At 49.2% G+C, this 14,090-nt stretch overlaps 2 protein-coding genes across 7 annotated transcripts in view; both read left to right on the plus strand.

Moving 5' to 3' along the window:
- The window catches only part of QRICH1 (glutamine rich 1), a 67,165-nt gene extending 58,866 nt beyond the window's left edge, over positions 1 to 8,299 (plus strand). For all 5 annotated transcript variants that reach the window (XM_054481671.2, XM_054481670.1, XM_054481669.2 and 2 more), the window contains 4 exons: positions 4,762 to 4,870; positions 5,217 to 5,368; positions 5,717 to 5,807; positions 7,355 to 8,299. In XM_054481671.2, the coding sequence (XP_054337646.1) occupies positions 4,762 to 4,870; positions 5,217 to 5,368; positions 5,717 to 5,807; positions 7,355 to 7,547 (545 nt within the window). In that variant the 3' untranslated portion in view covers positions 7,548 to 8,299. The remainder of the gene's footprint in view (positions 1 to 4,761; positions 4,871 to 5,216; positions 5,369 to 5,716; positions 5,808 to 7,354) is intronic.
- Positions 8,300 to 8,456: 157 nt separating this feature from the next.
- On the plus strand, positions 8,457 to 13,685 carry IMPDH2 (inosine monophosphate dehydrogenase 2). 2 transcript variants are annotated; one of them, XM_063661148.1, is made up of 15 exons: positions 8,545 to 8,751; positions 9,193 to 9,241; positions 9,467 to 9,568; positions 9,677 to 9,751; positions 10,086 to 10,292; positions 10,959 to 11,046; positions 11,123 to 11,322; positions 11,400 to 11,490; positions 11,590 to 11,685; positions 11,943 to 12,014; positions 12,740 to 12,883; positions 12,968 to 13,112; positions 13,206 to 13,349; positions 13,430 to 13,513; positions 13,604 to 13,685. In XM_063661148.1, exons 1-15 carry the CDS (start codon positions 8,654 to 8,656, stop codon positions 13,623 to 13,625), a joined length of 1,617 nt encoding a protein of 538 aa, XP_063517218.1. In that variant the 5' UTR covers positions 8,545 to 8,653; the 3' UTR covers positions 13,626 to 13,685. The 2 variants fall into 2 exon arrangements, with proteins under 2 accessions (XP_054337684.2, XP_063517218.1); XM_054481709.2 differs by lacking the exon at positions 11,943 to 12,014 and having other exon boundaries at positions 8,457 to 8,751.
- Positions 13,686 to 14,090: the final 405 nt, after the last annotated feature.

Below are 14,090 nucleotides of genomic sequence, written 5' to 3' on the forward strand. Positions count from 1 at the left end.
GGCTCACTGCAACCTCCGCCTCCCAAGTTCAAGCGATTCTCCTGCCTCAGCCTCCTGAGTAGCTGGGATTACAGGCGCGCACCATCACACCCAGCTAATTTTTATATTTCTGGTAGAGATGGGGTTTCACCAGGTCAGGCTGGTGTGGAACTCCTGACCTTGTGATCTGCCCGCCTTGGCCTCCCAAAGTGTTGGGATTACAGGCGTGAGCCACCACGCCTGGCCTTTTTTTTTTTTTTTTTTTTTGGTTTTTTTAATTTTTTTATTTTTTTATTTTTTTGGAGACAGAGTCTCTCTCTGTTGCCCAGGTTGGAGTTCAGTGGTGCAATCTCGGCTCACTGTAATCTCCGCCTCCTGGGTTCAAGTGATTCTCCTGCCTCAGCCTCCCGAGTAGCTGGACTACAGGCGCCTGCCACTACCCCCAGCTAATTTTTGTATTTTCAGTTGATACGGGGTTTCACCATGTTGGCCGAGCTGGTCGCGAACTCGAGCTCAGGCAATCTGCCTGTCTCAGCCTCCCAAAGTGCTAGGGTTACAGGTGTGAGCCACCTTGCCTGGCCTTAATATTTACTGTTCATCTTAATTGCCCCCCTCCCTTTTGTCTTACAGTATATTCATGAAAGAAACTGGCCTTTGAAATTGTCACACAGTCTAATTTTTGCTGATTGCACTCTGTGGTGTAGTTTAACATGTTCTTTTTTCCCCATGTATCTACAATTGATTGGTAATTGAATATACAGATTGATTCCGGATTTTTCATTTTGTTTTGTTTTTGGCAAGATTACTTCATAGTTGGCCTTTCTTTTATCACAGTGCCCATAATGTCTGAATCCATTGATTCTTTATGGATTGCAAAACAGTATTCTAATGTTATTTTTACTTCATAATTACTTGGAATATAAAGATAAACTTTCCCTTTTTTTTTTTTTTTTAAGAGATGGGGGTCTCAATTTATCACCCAGGCTGGATTGCAGTGATGGGAACACGGCTCACTGTAGCCTGTAGCCTCAGTCTCCTGGGCCCAAGCGATCCTCCCACTTCAGCCCTCCGTGTAGCTGGGGGCTATAGGCACATGCCATCATGCTTGGCTAATTTTTGTATTTTTTGTAGAGATGGGGTTTTGCCATGTTGCCCAGGCTGGTTTCGACCTCCTGAGCTTAGGCATTCCGCATGCCTCGGCCTCCCAAAGTACTGGGATTACAGGCATGAGCCACTGTTCCTAGCCCTAACTTTCCCTCTTTAACTCTTTGGGTTCATAATGGTATAGATGGTATAGAAGAGGAAGGGTTAACGGCTTTTTTTTGTTTTTTCTTTTTTTCTTTGCTTAGCCAGTTTTCACAAAAATGAGTTAGTTCATCAGCTTCTCTCAGTGATGTCCAATTAAGGTTTTCTTGTTTTAAGAGTCATTGTGAACTTACAGATTTAAACATATTTAATGAGATTCAGCTGATTGCAGTCATCTTTACTGATGCACAAATGTCCCATCATTGGCCATTAGAAGCCTCTTTAAATTGACCCCTAAGTCCTTTTGACATGACCCTAGTTGTCTTTCTTGATTTCTGATTTCACAGAATGTTTCAGTCCCATCTTGGACATTTCTTGTTCTAGTGTAGAATGCTTCAGTTTTGGAGCCTGGTTCCTTTTATTGGGGAATGGTATTTCAGTGCCTTACTCTGTATGCCAGGGGTTCTTATTGTTCCTAGATTGGTCTTTGTTTCTAGGATCTTCAGTGGGCAGAACTAGAAATTGTTTTTAAAGATAGAATACATCATTTTGGTGCCTGTAGTTCAGATTCAGAACTATAAGGCTAATACCTAGGTTTTTTATCTATAGCCCCTTACTTCCATGCTAGGAGCCCTGGCCCTCAGTCAGTAGAGTCTGTTTTATTTTATTTTGATTTATTTTTTTATTTTGAGACAGGGTCTTGCTCTGTTTCCCAGGCTGGAGTGCAGTGGCACAATCTTGCCTCACTGCAACCTCTACCTCCTGGGCTGAAGCAATCCTTCTACCTCTCAGCTTCCCAAGTAGCTGGGACTACAGGTGCACACCACCACACCTGACTAGTTTTTGTATTTTTTTTTGTAGAAATGGGGTTTTGCCATGTTGTCTAGGCTGGTCTCAAACTCCTAGGTTCCAGTGATCCATCTGCCTTGGCCTCCCAAGGTTACACCCATGAGCCACCATGCCCAGGCTATTTTACTTTTTCTTACAGCGTCTTGCTTTGTCTCCCAGGCTGGAGTACAATGTTGTGATCATAGTTCACTGCTGCCTCACCCTGTTGGGCTCGGGCTGGGACCCAGGCTCAAGCCATTGCACTCAGCTGTTTTTGTTTTTTTTTTTTTTTTTAAGGTTTTTGTATTGACAGGGTCTCCCTATGTTGCCCAGGCTGGTCTTGAACTCCTGGGTTCAAGCGGTCCTTCTACCTTGGCTTCCCAATGTGCTGAGATTATAGACATGAGTAACCACACCCAGCCAAGTTTGTTACAAATTGTAGAGAAGAGAATAAAACTAGGGAAGTGACATCAGAGGGAGCAAGTGGCAGAGCGAACCCAGAGAAGTGGAACATGCCAAAGTATGGCAATAATTGTTCCCAGGAGAAAAATTATTTTTTTTAAAAAAAGGAAGGCCAGGCATGGTGGCTCACGCCTGTAATCCCAGAACTCTGGTAGGCCGAGGTAGGAGAATTGCTTGAGCCCAAGAGTTGAAGACCAGCCTAGGCAACATAGCCAGACCTCATCTCCACTAAAAATCAAAAAAATTAAGCGAGTGTGATGGTGCACACCTGTGATCCCAGCTACTAGGGAGGCTGAGGTGGGAGGATTCCTTGAATCCTTCTTTGCTGAGAAGGGCTGTTTTCTGCTCATCCTGGATCTTAGGGGCTTCAGATATGTCTAAGAGCAGAAAAGCTTTTCCCATTGCCACTGGGTCACAAAATAGCCAAAAAGTAGACAAAAAATAGTCAGGACTGCCTTAAAGAGATGGAAATGCACTATTATAGTTAGAGAGCCAGCTTTGTTCTGGCAAGAGCACAGAACACAGAAGAGGAGTGTATTGGGCAGAATGTTCTTTTTTCTGTTTCCAGGAAGTGTCACACACTGTGCTTGCTTGGAGAATCCCGAAACCCTGCAGGAGAATACTGTTGCCTGCTCCTATCTCATTATGCACCCGGTGCACAAACATGTGCATACTGACTGACTTTAGCACATGAAGGGGCTTGGTGGTCATTCAAATGTCATCTTTCTTTGGTGCAGACCTGGCTGACCAGGGCTCTTGTTCAGATTATTGACCTTTGCCTGTGCCTAGCTCTGGGTTCACTTATGAACCAGGGTCTTACAGTAACACCAGCCCTGTGGGGGGATCTTGTAATAGTTGAAATATTGGCATATTGGCTAGGCGTGGTGGTTCACGCCTGTATTTCTAACTGCTCAGGAAACTGGCAGGAGGAGTCTTTGAGCCCAAGAGCTCAAGGCTGCAGTTAGCCATGATTGTGTTACTGTACTCTAGCTTGGGTGACAGAGCGAAACCCCATCTCTTTTTCCTTTTTTTTTTTTTTTTTGAGACTAGGATCTCACTCTGTCACCCAGGCTTAAGTACAGTGGTGCAATCACGGCTCACTGCAGCCTTACCTCCCAGGCCCAAGGAATCGTCCCACCTCAGCCTCCCTGGTAGCTGGGATCACAGGTGTGCACCATCACACGACTAATTTTTTTGATTTTTAGTGGAGATGAGGTCTGGCTATGTTGCCCAGGCTGGTCTTCAACTCTTGGGCTCAAGCAATTCTCCTACCTCAGCCTCCCAAAGTTCTGGGATTACAGGCCTGAGCCACCATGCCTGGCCTTCCTTTTTTTAAAAAAAGATAAAGATTGTAGAAGAGACCCTGTATCTTAGCAAATAATAATAATAATAAAATCCCCCAAAGAGTATCAGTCTCTTTATCTGGAGAATAAATGACAATAGCCATTTGTTTTTGTTTTTGTTTTTTTGTTTTTTTGTGTTTTTTTTTGAGATGGGAGTCTCGCTCTGTTGCCCAGGCTGGAGTGCAGTGGTGCAATCTCGGCTCACTGCAAGCTCCACCTCCTGGGTTCACACCATTCTCCTGTCTCAGCCTCCCGATTAGCTGGGACTACAGGAACCTGCCACCACACCCGGCTATTTTTTGTATTTTTAGTAGAGACGGGGTTTCACCACGTTGGCCAGGATGGTCTCGATCTCCTGACCTCGTGATCCACCCGCCTCGGCCTTCCAAAGTGCTGGGATTACAGGCATCAGCCACTGTGCCTGGCTGGCCTTGCTTTTTAGAGACGGTTGAGATGAGAGAAGATTTGGTAAGGGCAAACGGGTATGCATGCCAGTTCTTTGGGTCCTGGACCACCTTTGAAAATATGCAAATCTCTGTACACTCTCAGAGAAGTATGCATATATGCAGAGTTTGGTTTATAGTTTTCTGTACTTCACTGTCTCTGAGGGCAGTCTTTTTGCCCTGTGTTAGCCTTGGATTAGAGGGTAACAGCAATCATGTAAGGCTGTGGTTCTCAAGTGTGGTGTTAGAAGTGCTCATCATCAGGTTCCACCTCAGAAACAGATTGGGACCCAGCTATCTGTGTTTTAAGAAGCTTTCAGATGATTTTTGCCACACTTTAGGGAGAGTCCCCTGATGAAATTTATACTCCTGTGTGGTCCTTATGCTTCACACATCCCATATTGTGCCTTTGAGAGACCACCTGCCATCCTCTTGTTGTGACAGTACTCTATTCCTCCTAGGCTATGTCTTGCCCAGCCACGTGACTGAGGAGATGCTATGGGAGTGCAAGCAGCTTGGGGCTCACTCCCCCTCCACCTTGCTGACCACCCTCATGTTCTTTAATACCAAGTAAGTGTTCTAGAGGCTCCACTGCTGGCATCTGTCCAGTGAAGAGTGTGGAAACTATCCAGGAGGCCTTCTGAATTCCTCTGACATATATTTGAGAAACTGGGCTACTGAAAGCCCTAACCCCACTTGGCTGCATTTTATTTGGTAACCAGTGAGGCAAACACCCTTGCCAGACCCCTACCATCCATCTTGATGTGGCTCCTGCACTGGACACTGCTTGGGTACGGGCCTGCCCAGATCTTGGGAATGTAGGCAGTGGCTCCTCTGAAGCACCAGTGGGCAGAGGATGAGTCATGGTATCCTCCCGGCACCCCTCCCTCTGCCTTGCATTTTACTTGTGATCCAGGTACTTCCTATTGAAGACAGTGGACCAGCACATGAAGCTGGCCTTCTCCAAGGTCTTGCGACAGACAAAGAAGAACCCTTCTAATCCCAAGGATAAAAGTACGAGTATCCGGTACTTGAAGGCCCTTGGAATACACCAGACTGGCCAGAAAGGTAGGGAAAGGAGGCAGGAATGGTAAAAACAGGTGCGACTTGTCCTGCCCTGTCCTGCCCTTGTGCCTGTGAGGCTAGTGATAAGTGTAAAGGTTGGGATTTGCTGGATAAAATTCTCTACTCCCTTGTCCCCAGCCAAAAATTCCAAACTTTCCTCCCAGAAGCAGAGAAGCCCCAGACAGAATAGCTGCCTCTTCCCTTAGTAGTCACTGCCCATGCCTCATACCTTCCCTCCCCCGACCCTGTATTTCCTAGTTGGGCTGGCTGAAAGCCTAAGGTTCCTGATCTGGGCCTGTGGTAAGGCAGTCTGATGCCAGGTCTGTGGTGGTGGGGATGTGTGTTTTATAGTTACAGATGACATGTATGCAGAACAGACAGAAAATCCAGAGAATCCATTGAGATGTCCCATCAAGCTCTATGATTTCTACCTCTTCAAATGGTGAGGCTTTATTGTGACTTGCTGTCCATATGTGCGCATGTGTGTGTATGCATGTGCATGCTCACTTGTGTGATCACTTATCATAGGGGAGAGGCATTCTCTAGTCCCAAACCAAGTAAAAACACTTCCAGAAAGCTAAATTTAGAAGCAGCCTTGCTCTGGCTTTCCAAAGGTGTGTGATGTGCCTAGCACTGATAGAAAAAGGGGTCCCGGGTCCCTACAGTCACCTTTCATGAAAAGGGTATGAAGGTACAGAGAAGCTACCTTCATCACATATTGAGCATGGCCCTGCTTCCTGACCTTGACCTTTTGTCACTGCCACCATTAATCTAGGTGAGACTCCTCTCAGCTTTTTCTCCCTTTTGCCCCTTCAGTGGTTTCTCATTACATAGTAATTCTTTCATGGCAGACAACTCCTTTGATGCACTCCCCCTTGCTAACCTCATGTCTGTGGAGCTCTTAGTTCCCTAGCCACAGTAGCTCCTCTCCACTCAAGGGCATCATACTATGCCTCTTCTCAACTTAAACACAGCTTATCAGGGAAGCATTTCCAGATTCCCCACCTCTTCCCTGTGGCTGTTTCCTCCGTAGCACTTATCACTGTTTTTTATTTTGTATTTGTTTAACTTTAATTGCTACCTGTGTCCCCTCCTATCTGTAAGCTCCATGGGTAGGAAATGCTTTTCCTGCCCATTTTTTTAAAATATCAGCACCTAGTGCTGACCTGGCACTAGTAACCCTTAAATAAATCTTGAATGGATGGATGAATAACTCTTAGAGGATACAGGATGCCAAGTACTTAATAGAGGTACAGCACAGTTCGGGGGAGGGGAGTGAACCCAAGTTTAGGGCCCCAGTGTAATGGCCATCATTATTGGGTAGAAAAGACAACATGAGGCCGGGCACCGTGGCTCATGCCTGTAATCCCAGCACTTTGGGAGGCCAAGGTGGGTGGATCACCTGAGGCCGGAGTTCAAGACCAGCCTGGCCAACATGGCAAAACCCCATCTCTACTAAAAAATACAAAAATTAGCTGGGCTTGGTGGCTCGTGCCTATAGTTCCAGCTACTCTGGAGGCTGAGGCAGGAGAATCGCTTCAACCGAGGAGGCGGAGGTTGCAGTGAGCTGAGATCACCCCACTGCACTCCAGCCTGGAGCCAAGACGCGCCATCTCAAAAAAAAAAAAAAAAAACACAACATGCGCAAAGACTTGGAGATAGACCCTTTGAGCAGTGAAGTTGGCTTCAAGGAGGATAAGGATAGACTCACATGAGTCCATGAGAGCCCTAGGCTGGTGCAGTCAGTGATGGATCACAGCTGGTACGTGGGAAGGAGGGGCAGAGGGGAAGTAACCCAACATTTAGGGGAGTTGCAGTAGTCCCAGAGGAGGACCAGGATGTAGTGTGTGGTGGCTGCATGAAATTCAGTAGCTGTGCCACAATAACTTGGGGCCTTACTGTTTGCAGACAGCATCTGTCTGGGAAGTTCAAGGTGGGAGGGTTGAAGTTGTATTGGTGGTACCCAACTTTTATCCACATATTCTTCAGCCCCCAGAGCGTGAAAGGCCGGAATGACACCTTTTACCTGACACCTGAGCCGGTGGTGGCCCCCAACAGCCCAATCTGGTACTCAGTCCAGCCTATCAGCAGAGAGCAGATGGGACAAATGCTGACCCGGATCCTGGTGATAAGAGAAATTCAGGAGGCCATCGCAGTGGCCAATGCAAGCACTATGCACTGAGATGCCTTGGCCGTGGCGCAAGAGAAACCAGCCAGGAAAAACCAGACAGACTTTCACACTAAAGAAGAGGCCTCCATTTTTTCTTTTTTCTTTTTTTTATCGGTGTAGTTACGAAGCCTTTCAGGCTGCTTCTGTTTAAAATATAAAAGAAAACTTTGCCCCCCTTTGCATCTTCATAAACCTGCTGCGGCAGACTCCTCAGCCGATGGTGGCTCTGGGTTTCCTTGAGTGTCATATGTCCTAGAAGGTTGCTGGCTGACTCTTTTTTGTCTGGGGCCTGGGGAAAGGGCTTGGACTGTGAAAAGAAATGTGGCCCCTTTCCATCTTCAAGAGAGATGGAATTAATGATGGATGGACCCTGCAGGGAATCTCCCCAGCCGACTTCCACTGGGCTGACAGACTTTGCTGACCACAGGGGAACGATGTTCTTTTCTTTCTTCATGCTCAGACATAAACTTAGCATCTTAATGGAAGAAAAATGAGGGGAACTTCAATTATGATTTATTAAAGACAATTTCTATTACACCCTCCTTTATGACAAGTGACATTTTAGATGTAAAAGTAAAAACTTTACCATGCCTTTTTTTTTTTTTTTTTTGGCCTAACATTGAGGCCTTAAAACCTGAGGCTCCTGTGCCTGATGGAATTCTTGTAACATACACTTGTGTATCATATAAAGATACCACTCTTGTTTCTCTTATGTATTCCTACTCTAGTTGTTTATTAAGAATGACAAGCACGTCTTTTCAACATGTTAGTGAACAACGTCTCTTTATTTTGGGGAGGAGCCCGGCGGGACAGTAGAAGTAAAGCCTTGCCTGTTAATTGAACTGGCCGAGGTCCTGCGGGGAGTGGGGTGGGACGTGAAATCGCAGCTCCTCCGTGACAAGGCCAGCATGTGCTGTACGCATGCGCTGTTTCTTCAGCGCCAACTCCGCCCCCGCCGCAGCGAGGCGGGTCGGTTCCGCCCGGGCGCAATACGCCCTGACGTCAGCGTCGCGCGCGGCGCAGTGACGAAATCGGCTGGTTTATATTGGCGCGGCCCAAACGGCAGAGGTCTCTGCGGCGCGGTCCTCGGAGACACGCGGAGGTGTACTGTGTTGGCCATGGCCGACTACCTGATTAGTGGGGGCACGTCCTACGTGCCAGACGACGGACTCACAGCACAGCAGCTCTTCAACTGCGGAGATGGCCTCACCTACAAGTGCGGGCCAATGGGGCTCACCTGGGCGAAGAGAGGGGCGGCCTGGGGAAAAGGCCATATGGGGGCTTCCGTGGAGCCTCCTTGGGCGTGGGCGTGGGGGACAGGTTCCGGGAATTGGCCACCCACCTCCGGGGCTCACTTTGTGACATCTGGAGCGGTGCTTGGGGTACGGAGCAGCATCTCAGTGCTTGGAATCTCAGGCTGGAGACTCCATGCTCCAGACACATGGAATTGTCAGGGTGCCAGGAGCACTGATGACAGCTCGGTGGCAGAAAAGGTCTCCTGTCCCCATTTCCACCTTGTGCTGTGCCTGTGACACACAGGCTCTGTCAGTGCCACTCGCTGCTCACATGCGTTACGGGTTGATTGATACATGGGGATGGAGTCTCATGCTGCCCTAAGCTGAGAGCTTTACTCCCAATTCACTCCCTTCCCTCGCAGTGACTTTCTCATTCTCCCTGGGTACATCGACTTCACTGCAGACCAGGTGGTGAGTATGATCAGGAATTGGGTCCTGAACATCAAGGTGAGCTAAGGTGCTACTGTCACCTGGTCTCTGGGCTAACTCACCAGATTGGGCTTGGGGGTGGATTTTATGGGATCATGTTACTTGTTAGCATGCAAGTCATACAAAAGTGCCTTTTTGTGGGGGACTCAGTAACACCTTGAGGTGTAAGAGATGCTTTCCCACACTGGTTGACCTTTGTCTCCTCAGGACCTGACTTCTGCTCTGACCAAGAAAATCACTCTTAAGACCCCACTGGTTTCCTCTCCCATGGACACAGTCACAGAGGCTGGGATGGCCATAGCAATGGCGGTGAGCCCCATGGGGTGTGGGGGAAGGAGCAAGGACTCCATCGCCTTTCCCCAAAGGCATTCGGTCCTGCTTATTGTCACTTAGTAGTAGTCTCTTTTTATCCTGTAGCTTACAGGCGGTATTGGCTTCATCCACCACAACTGTACACCTGAATTCCAGGCCAATGAAGTTCGGAAAGTGAAGGTCAGAAGGGCAAGGATCATTAGCAAGCGCTCCTGGGAATTGCACTGAGGTGGGGTGGGGTGGGAGTAGGGGTTTGTTCTATTAATTTAGTATTCTTTCTTTCCACCATGGGGTTTAGTTACTGAGAAGACCCTGAGATTCTGTTTCTTAAAGCAGCAGCAATAGACCAGGTGGACAGTGCCTCCAGCCTACCCATGTCTCTAAGATGTGTTGGTGTGATTTGGTCTTGTGGCACTGCTAAAGGGATCAATAAGGAGAGACCCCATGCCTCAGATCAAGAGCCTGATGAAAGTAGTTCAAAGATGCGATGCCCTTTCTCACCATCCCTTTCCAGAAATACGAACAGGGATTCATCACAGACCCTGTGGTCCTCAGCCCCAAGGATCGCGTGCGGGATGTTTTTGAGGCCAAGGCCCGGCATGGTTTCTGCGGTATCCCAATCACAGACACAGGCCGGATGGGGAGCCGCTTGGTGGGCATCATCTCCTCCAGGGACATTGATTTTCTCAAAGAGGAGGAACATGACTGTTTCTTGGAAGAGGTGGGTGCCACTGGCAGAGTAGATCCAAGCTCTGGCAGCCCAGGTTGAAGACAAGGGGCTTCTGTTGTCTATGACATCTCTGATAGCGTCTCCTCTTTGGGAAAGAGGAGTGTCAAACCAAGTTTCTGACTCCTTCATTGGGTTCCTGCATCCTTTCCCCACCAGAGGCTTTCAAACTGCCCAAATGCTTGCTAGTATTCATGGTTTGTTCTTTTAAACCCCTAAGGTAGGGGCAGTGCTTGAGGTCTGCCCTGATTTTCTTGCCATTGTTCCTGTGTTGTCCTCCTTATTCCATAGTGTAAGAGGGTGCTCCCTGTGCCATGTTGTCCTTTCTACTCATCCCTCACTCAATACCATACTGCTAAGAATTATTGGGATCCTTTGAGGAAGTGTGGTTTGGGTGTGAATGTATGAACGTGGTGGTCCATAGAACTTCACCCCTGTAATCTCAGTACTTTGGGAGGCTGAGGCAGGCAAATCATGAGGTTAGGAGTTTCAGACTAGCCTGGCCAACATGGTGAAACCCCGTCTCTACTAAAAATACAAAAAATTAGTTGGGTGTGGTGGCGCATGCCTGTAATCTCAGCTACTTGGGAAGGAAAGAAAAAAGAGTTAACTGGCCATAGTCGATGACTGGCCCTTCTTCACATCTCACCTCCCACGTAGATAATGACAAAGAGGGAAGACTTGGTGGTAGCCCCTGCAGGCATCACACTGAAGGAGGCAAATGAAATTCTGCAGCGCAGCAAGAAGGGTAAGTCCTAGAGCTGGGAAAGGGCCTGGAACTAATAATGCTCAGGGTCCTGATTCATGTCCTGCCCTGACCACAGGAAAGTTGCCCATTGTAAATGAAGATGATGAGCTTGTGGCCATCATTGCCCGGACAGACCTGAAGAAGAATCGGGACTACCCACTAGCCTCCAAAGATGCCAAGAAACAGCTGCTGTGTGGGGCAGCCATTGGCACTCATGAGGATGACAAGTATAGGCTGGACTTGCTCGCCCAGGCTGGTGTGGATGTAGTGGTTTTGGTGAGCTGCTACACAGGTGGGTTGGGGCAATAGGGGCAGCTGCCACATCACAGTCTGAGACTTACTTCCTGTCCCAGGACTCTTCCCAGGGAAATTCCATCTTCCAGATCAATATGATCAAGTACATCAAAGAGAAATACCCTAATCTCCAAGTCATTGGAGGCAATGGTAAGGAAAGATTGTGCCCTGAAGGATGTGTGGTGGGAGTGGGTAAGCTGAGCTCCCACCTTAACCTTCACATGAGCGTTTTCCTTTCCTTCACCGTAGTGGTCACTGCTGCCCAGGCCAAGAACCTCATTGATGCAGGTGTGGATGCCCTGCGGGTGGGCATGGGAAGTGGCTCCATCTGCATTACACAGGAAGGTAAGAATATACTCTGATAGGGCCCACAGAGACCCCAGTTTCAGGCCCCACATACCTTGGAACCAAGCACTCTTATGGGGACAACAGAGTCCTCCGACAGGGGCAACCCTGGGGCCAAATTGGCCTCTTGGATGGGTGACATGGCTGGAAGCAAGACAAGGTCTTGTCATCCATCACCTGCCACTCCCTTGCCTAGGCTGGCCTTCTTGCTCCTGCTCTGCACCTTCTCTAAACTCTGGTCTGTTTGTTTTATTTAGTGGCTCCCAAGATCCCTCCAGACATAAAGTCCCACAGCCCCAAATGCCCTTCTACTGTCACGGGTTGCTATAGTAAGTCCAGCCCGGCCCACTGGCCCGGCCCAGCTGCCCACTGCCCGGCTGCTTGGTTGACGTAGCTGTAGCTCCCGGGGTTTGTGGTGCTGATGGGTGGGCAAGGCCAACTGATACACAGACCATGGTTTGAGGGGGGCGCTCAAGAACATAGCTCCCTCTTCCTTCTGGGGTGCTGATAGGGCAGGACTTTCTTCCCTAGGCAGGACCTTTCCTGCCCACATCTTCTGCAGTAGGCATAGCTCAGGGACCAACTCCTTTGTGTGGTCCTTGCTCTCCCACACAACCACTGCCTGCTCCACACAACCACAGCCTGCTCTCCTACACAACCACTGCCCTTATCTTGCCTGAGCTGCCCACCATTCAGGGAGGAAGGGCTGGGCCTGGCCTCAGTGCCTCTGGGGACTAACTGCACGGTGACTCCTGCCCCATCTGATACCAGCTGGACAGGGGCTTTCCCGGCTGCTAAGACTGCATGTGCCTGAGGCTGCCCTGGGCACTGCACACATGCACGTGCACATGTGGGGGTGAGTAGAGGTCAGCACAGCTGTTTGTACTATTTAAGGCAGATATGGCAGCAGCCATCCCAGACACGTCTGTTCCTCAGTCAAGCTGCAGTCCTGATGCAGATGTAGCCAAAATCTCCTGGGTCCTAAATGTGGCCACAGGGTCCACTGCCTGTCCCCATTAACTCTATCCACCCATGTGTTCCTCCATCTCAACAGTGCTGGCCTGTGGGCGGCCCCAAGCAACAGCAGTGTACAAGGTGTCAGAGTATGCACGGCGCTTTGGTGTTCCGGTCATTGCTGATGGAGGAATCCAAAATGTGGGTCATATTGCAAAAGCCTTGGCCCTTGGGGCCTCCACAGGTGAGGCCCAGTACCCGTGAAGGCCAGTGGGACCCCTCCCCAGTGCTGCTTAGGCTCTAACCCAAGCACTCCATCTGTCCACAGTCATGATGGGCTCTCTTCTGGCTGCCACCACTGAGGCCCCTGGTGAATACTTCTTTTCCGATGGGATCCGGCTAAAGAAATATCGCGGTATGGGTTCTCTCGATGCCATGGACAAGCACCTCAGCAGCCAGAACAGATATTTCAGGTGGGACAGGCAAGCCAGTTACCCCACCCTAATCCTGCACTGACAGTCTCATCTCTGCTGTGACCTTGCCCGTGTCTCTGCCTCTCCCTGCAGTGAAGCTGACAAAATCAAAGTGGCCCAGGGGGTGTCTGGTGCTGTGCAGGACAAAGGGTCCATCCACAAATTTGTCCCTTACCTGATTGCTGGCATCCAACACTCATGCCAGGACATTGGTGCCAAGAGCTTGACCCAAGTCCGGTGAGCTTGGGGAGCTGGGACATGGGTAGAGGGGCTGGTCCAGGGCCAGCTACCCACATTTGATCTCTGCCCTTCTTCAGAGCCATGATGTACTCTGGGGAGCTTAAATTTGAGAAGAGAACGTCCTCAGCCCAGGTGGAAGGTGGCGTCCATAGCCTCCATTCGTAAGTCACCCTGTCCTCGGTGGGGCCTCTGCCATGCCTCATGCCTCCTTTCTCCTGCCCTCACCTCACAGGTGGTCCTTCTGCCTGCAGGTATGAGAAGCGGCTTTTCTGAAAAGGGATCCAGCACACCTCCTCGGCTTTTTTTTTCCAATAAAAGTTCAGAAAGAAAAAAGTGATGCCTGATCTTTCAACAGACAGGTGGGGCTCTGTAGCTGCCACTACCACAGATGGACACAAACACAGCACCCTCATTTCCAGGGGGAGCCTCAGGCCCCGAGATAAATGTGCTCCGTGGACCTGGAAGCGGGTAGTTCCAGGTCCAAAAAGTTCCTCCTGAGGCTGCTCACAAAACAGCTCTGACCAGCTATGGCTCCTGGGGTTTCAGTCTCACACTGAGCATCTGACTCTGGCTCCCAAGGGGTCAAAGAACAAGCCCTGGGACTGGCATACACAGGGCATCCTGCTAGCCCATAGCTTGGCCATATAGGACCAGGTCAAGACACATATATATATTCCCAAACTTGAATCTCTCTCGGCCAGGCACATTGGCTCACGCCTGTAAATCCCAGCACTTTGG

Source organism: Pongo pygmaeus, chromosome 2, assembly GCF_028885625.2.
Source record: "Pongo pygmaeus isolate AG05252 chromosome 2, NHGRI_mPonPyg2-v2.0_pri, whole genome shotgun sequence".
NCBI lineage: Eukaryota > Metazoa > Chordata > Mammalia > Primates > Hominidae > Pongo > Pongo pygmaeus.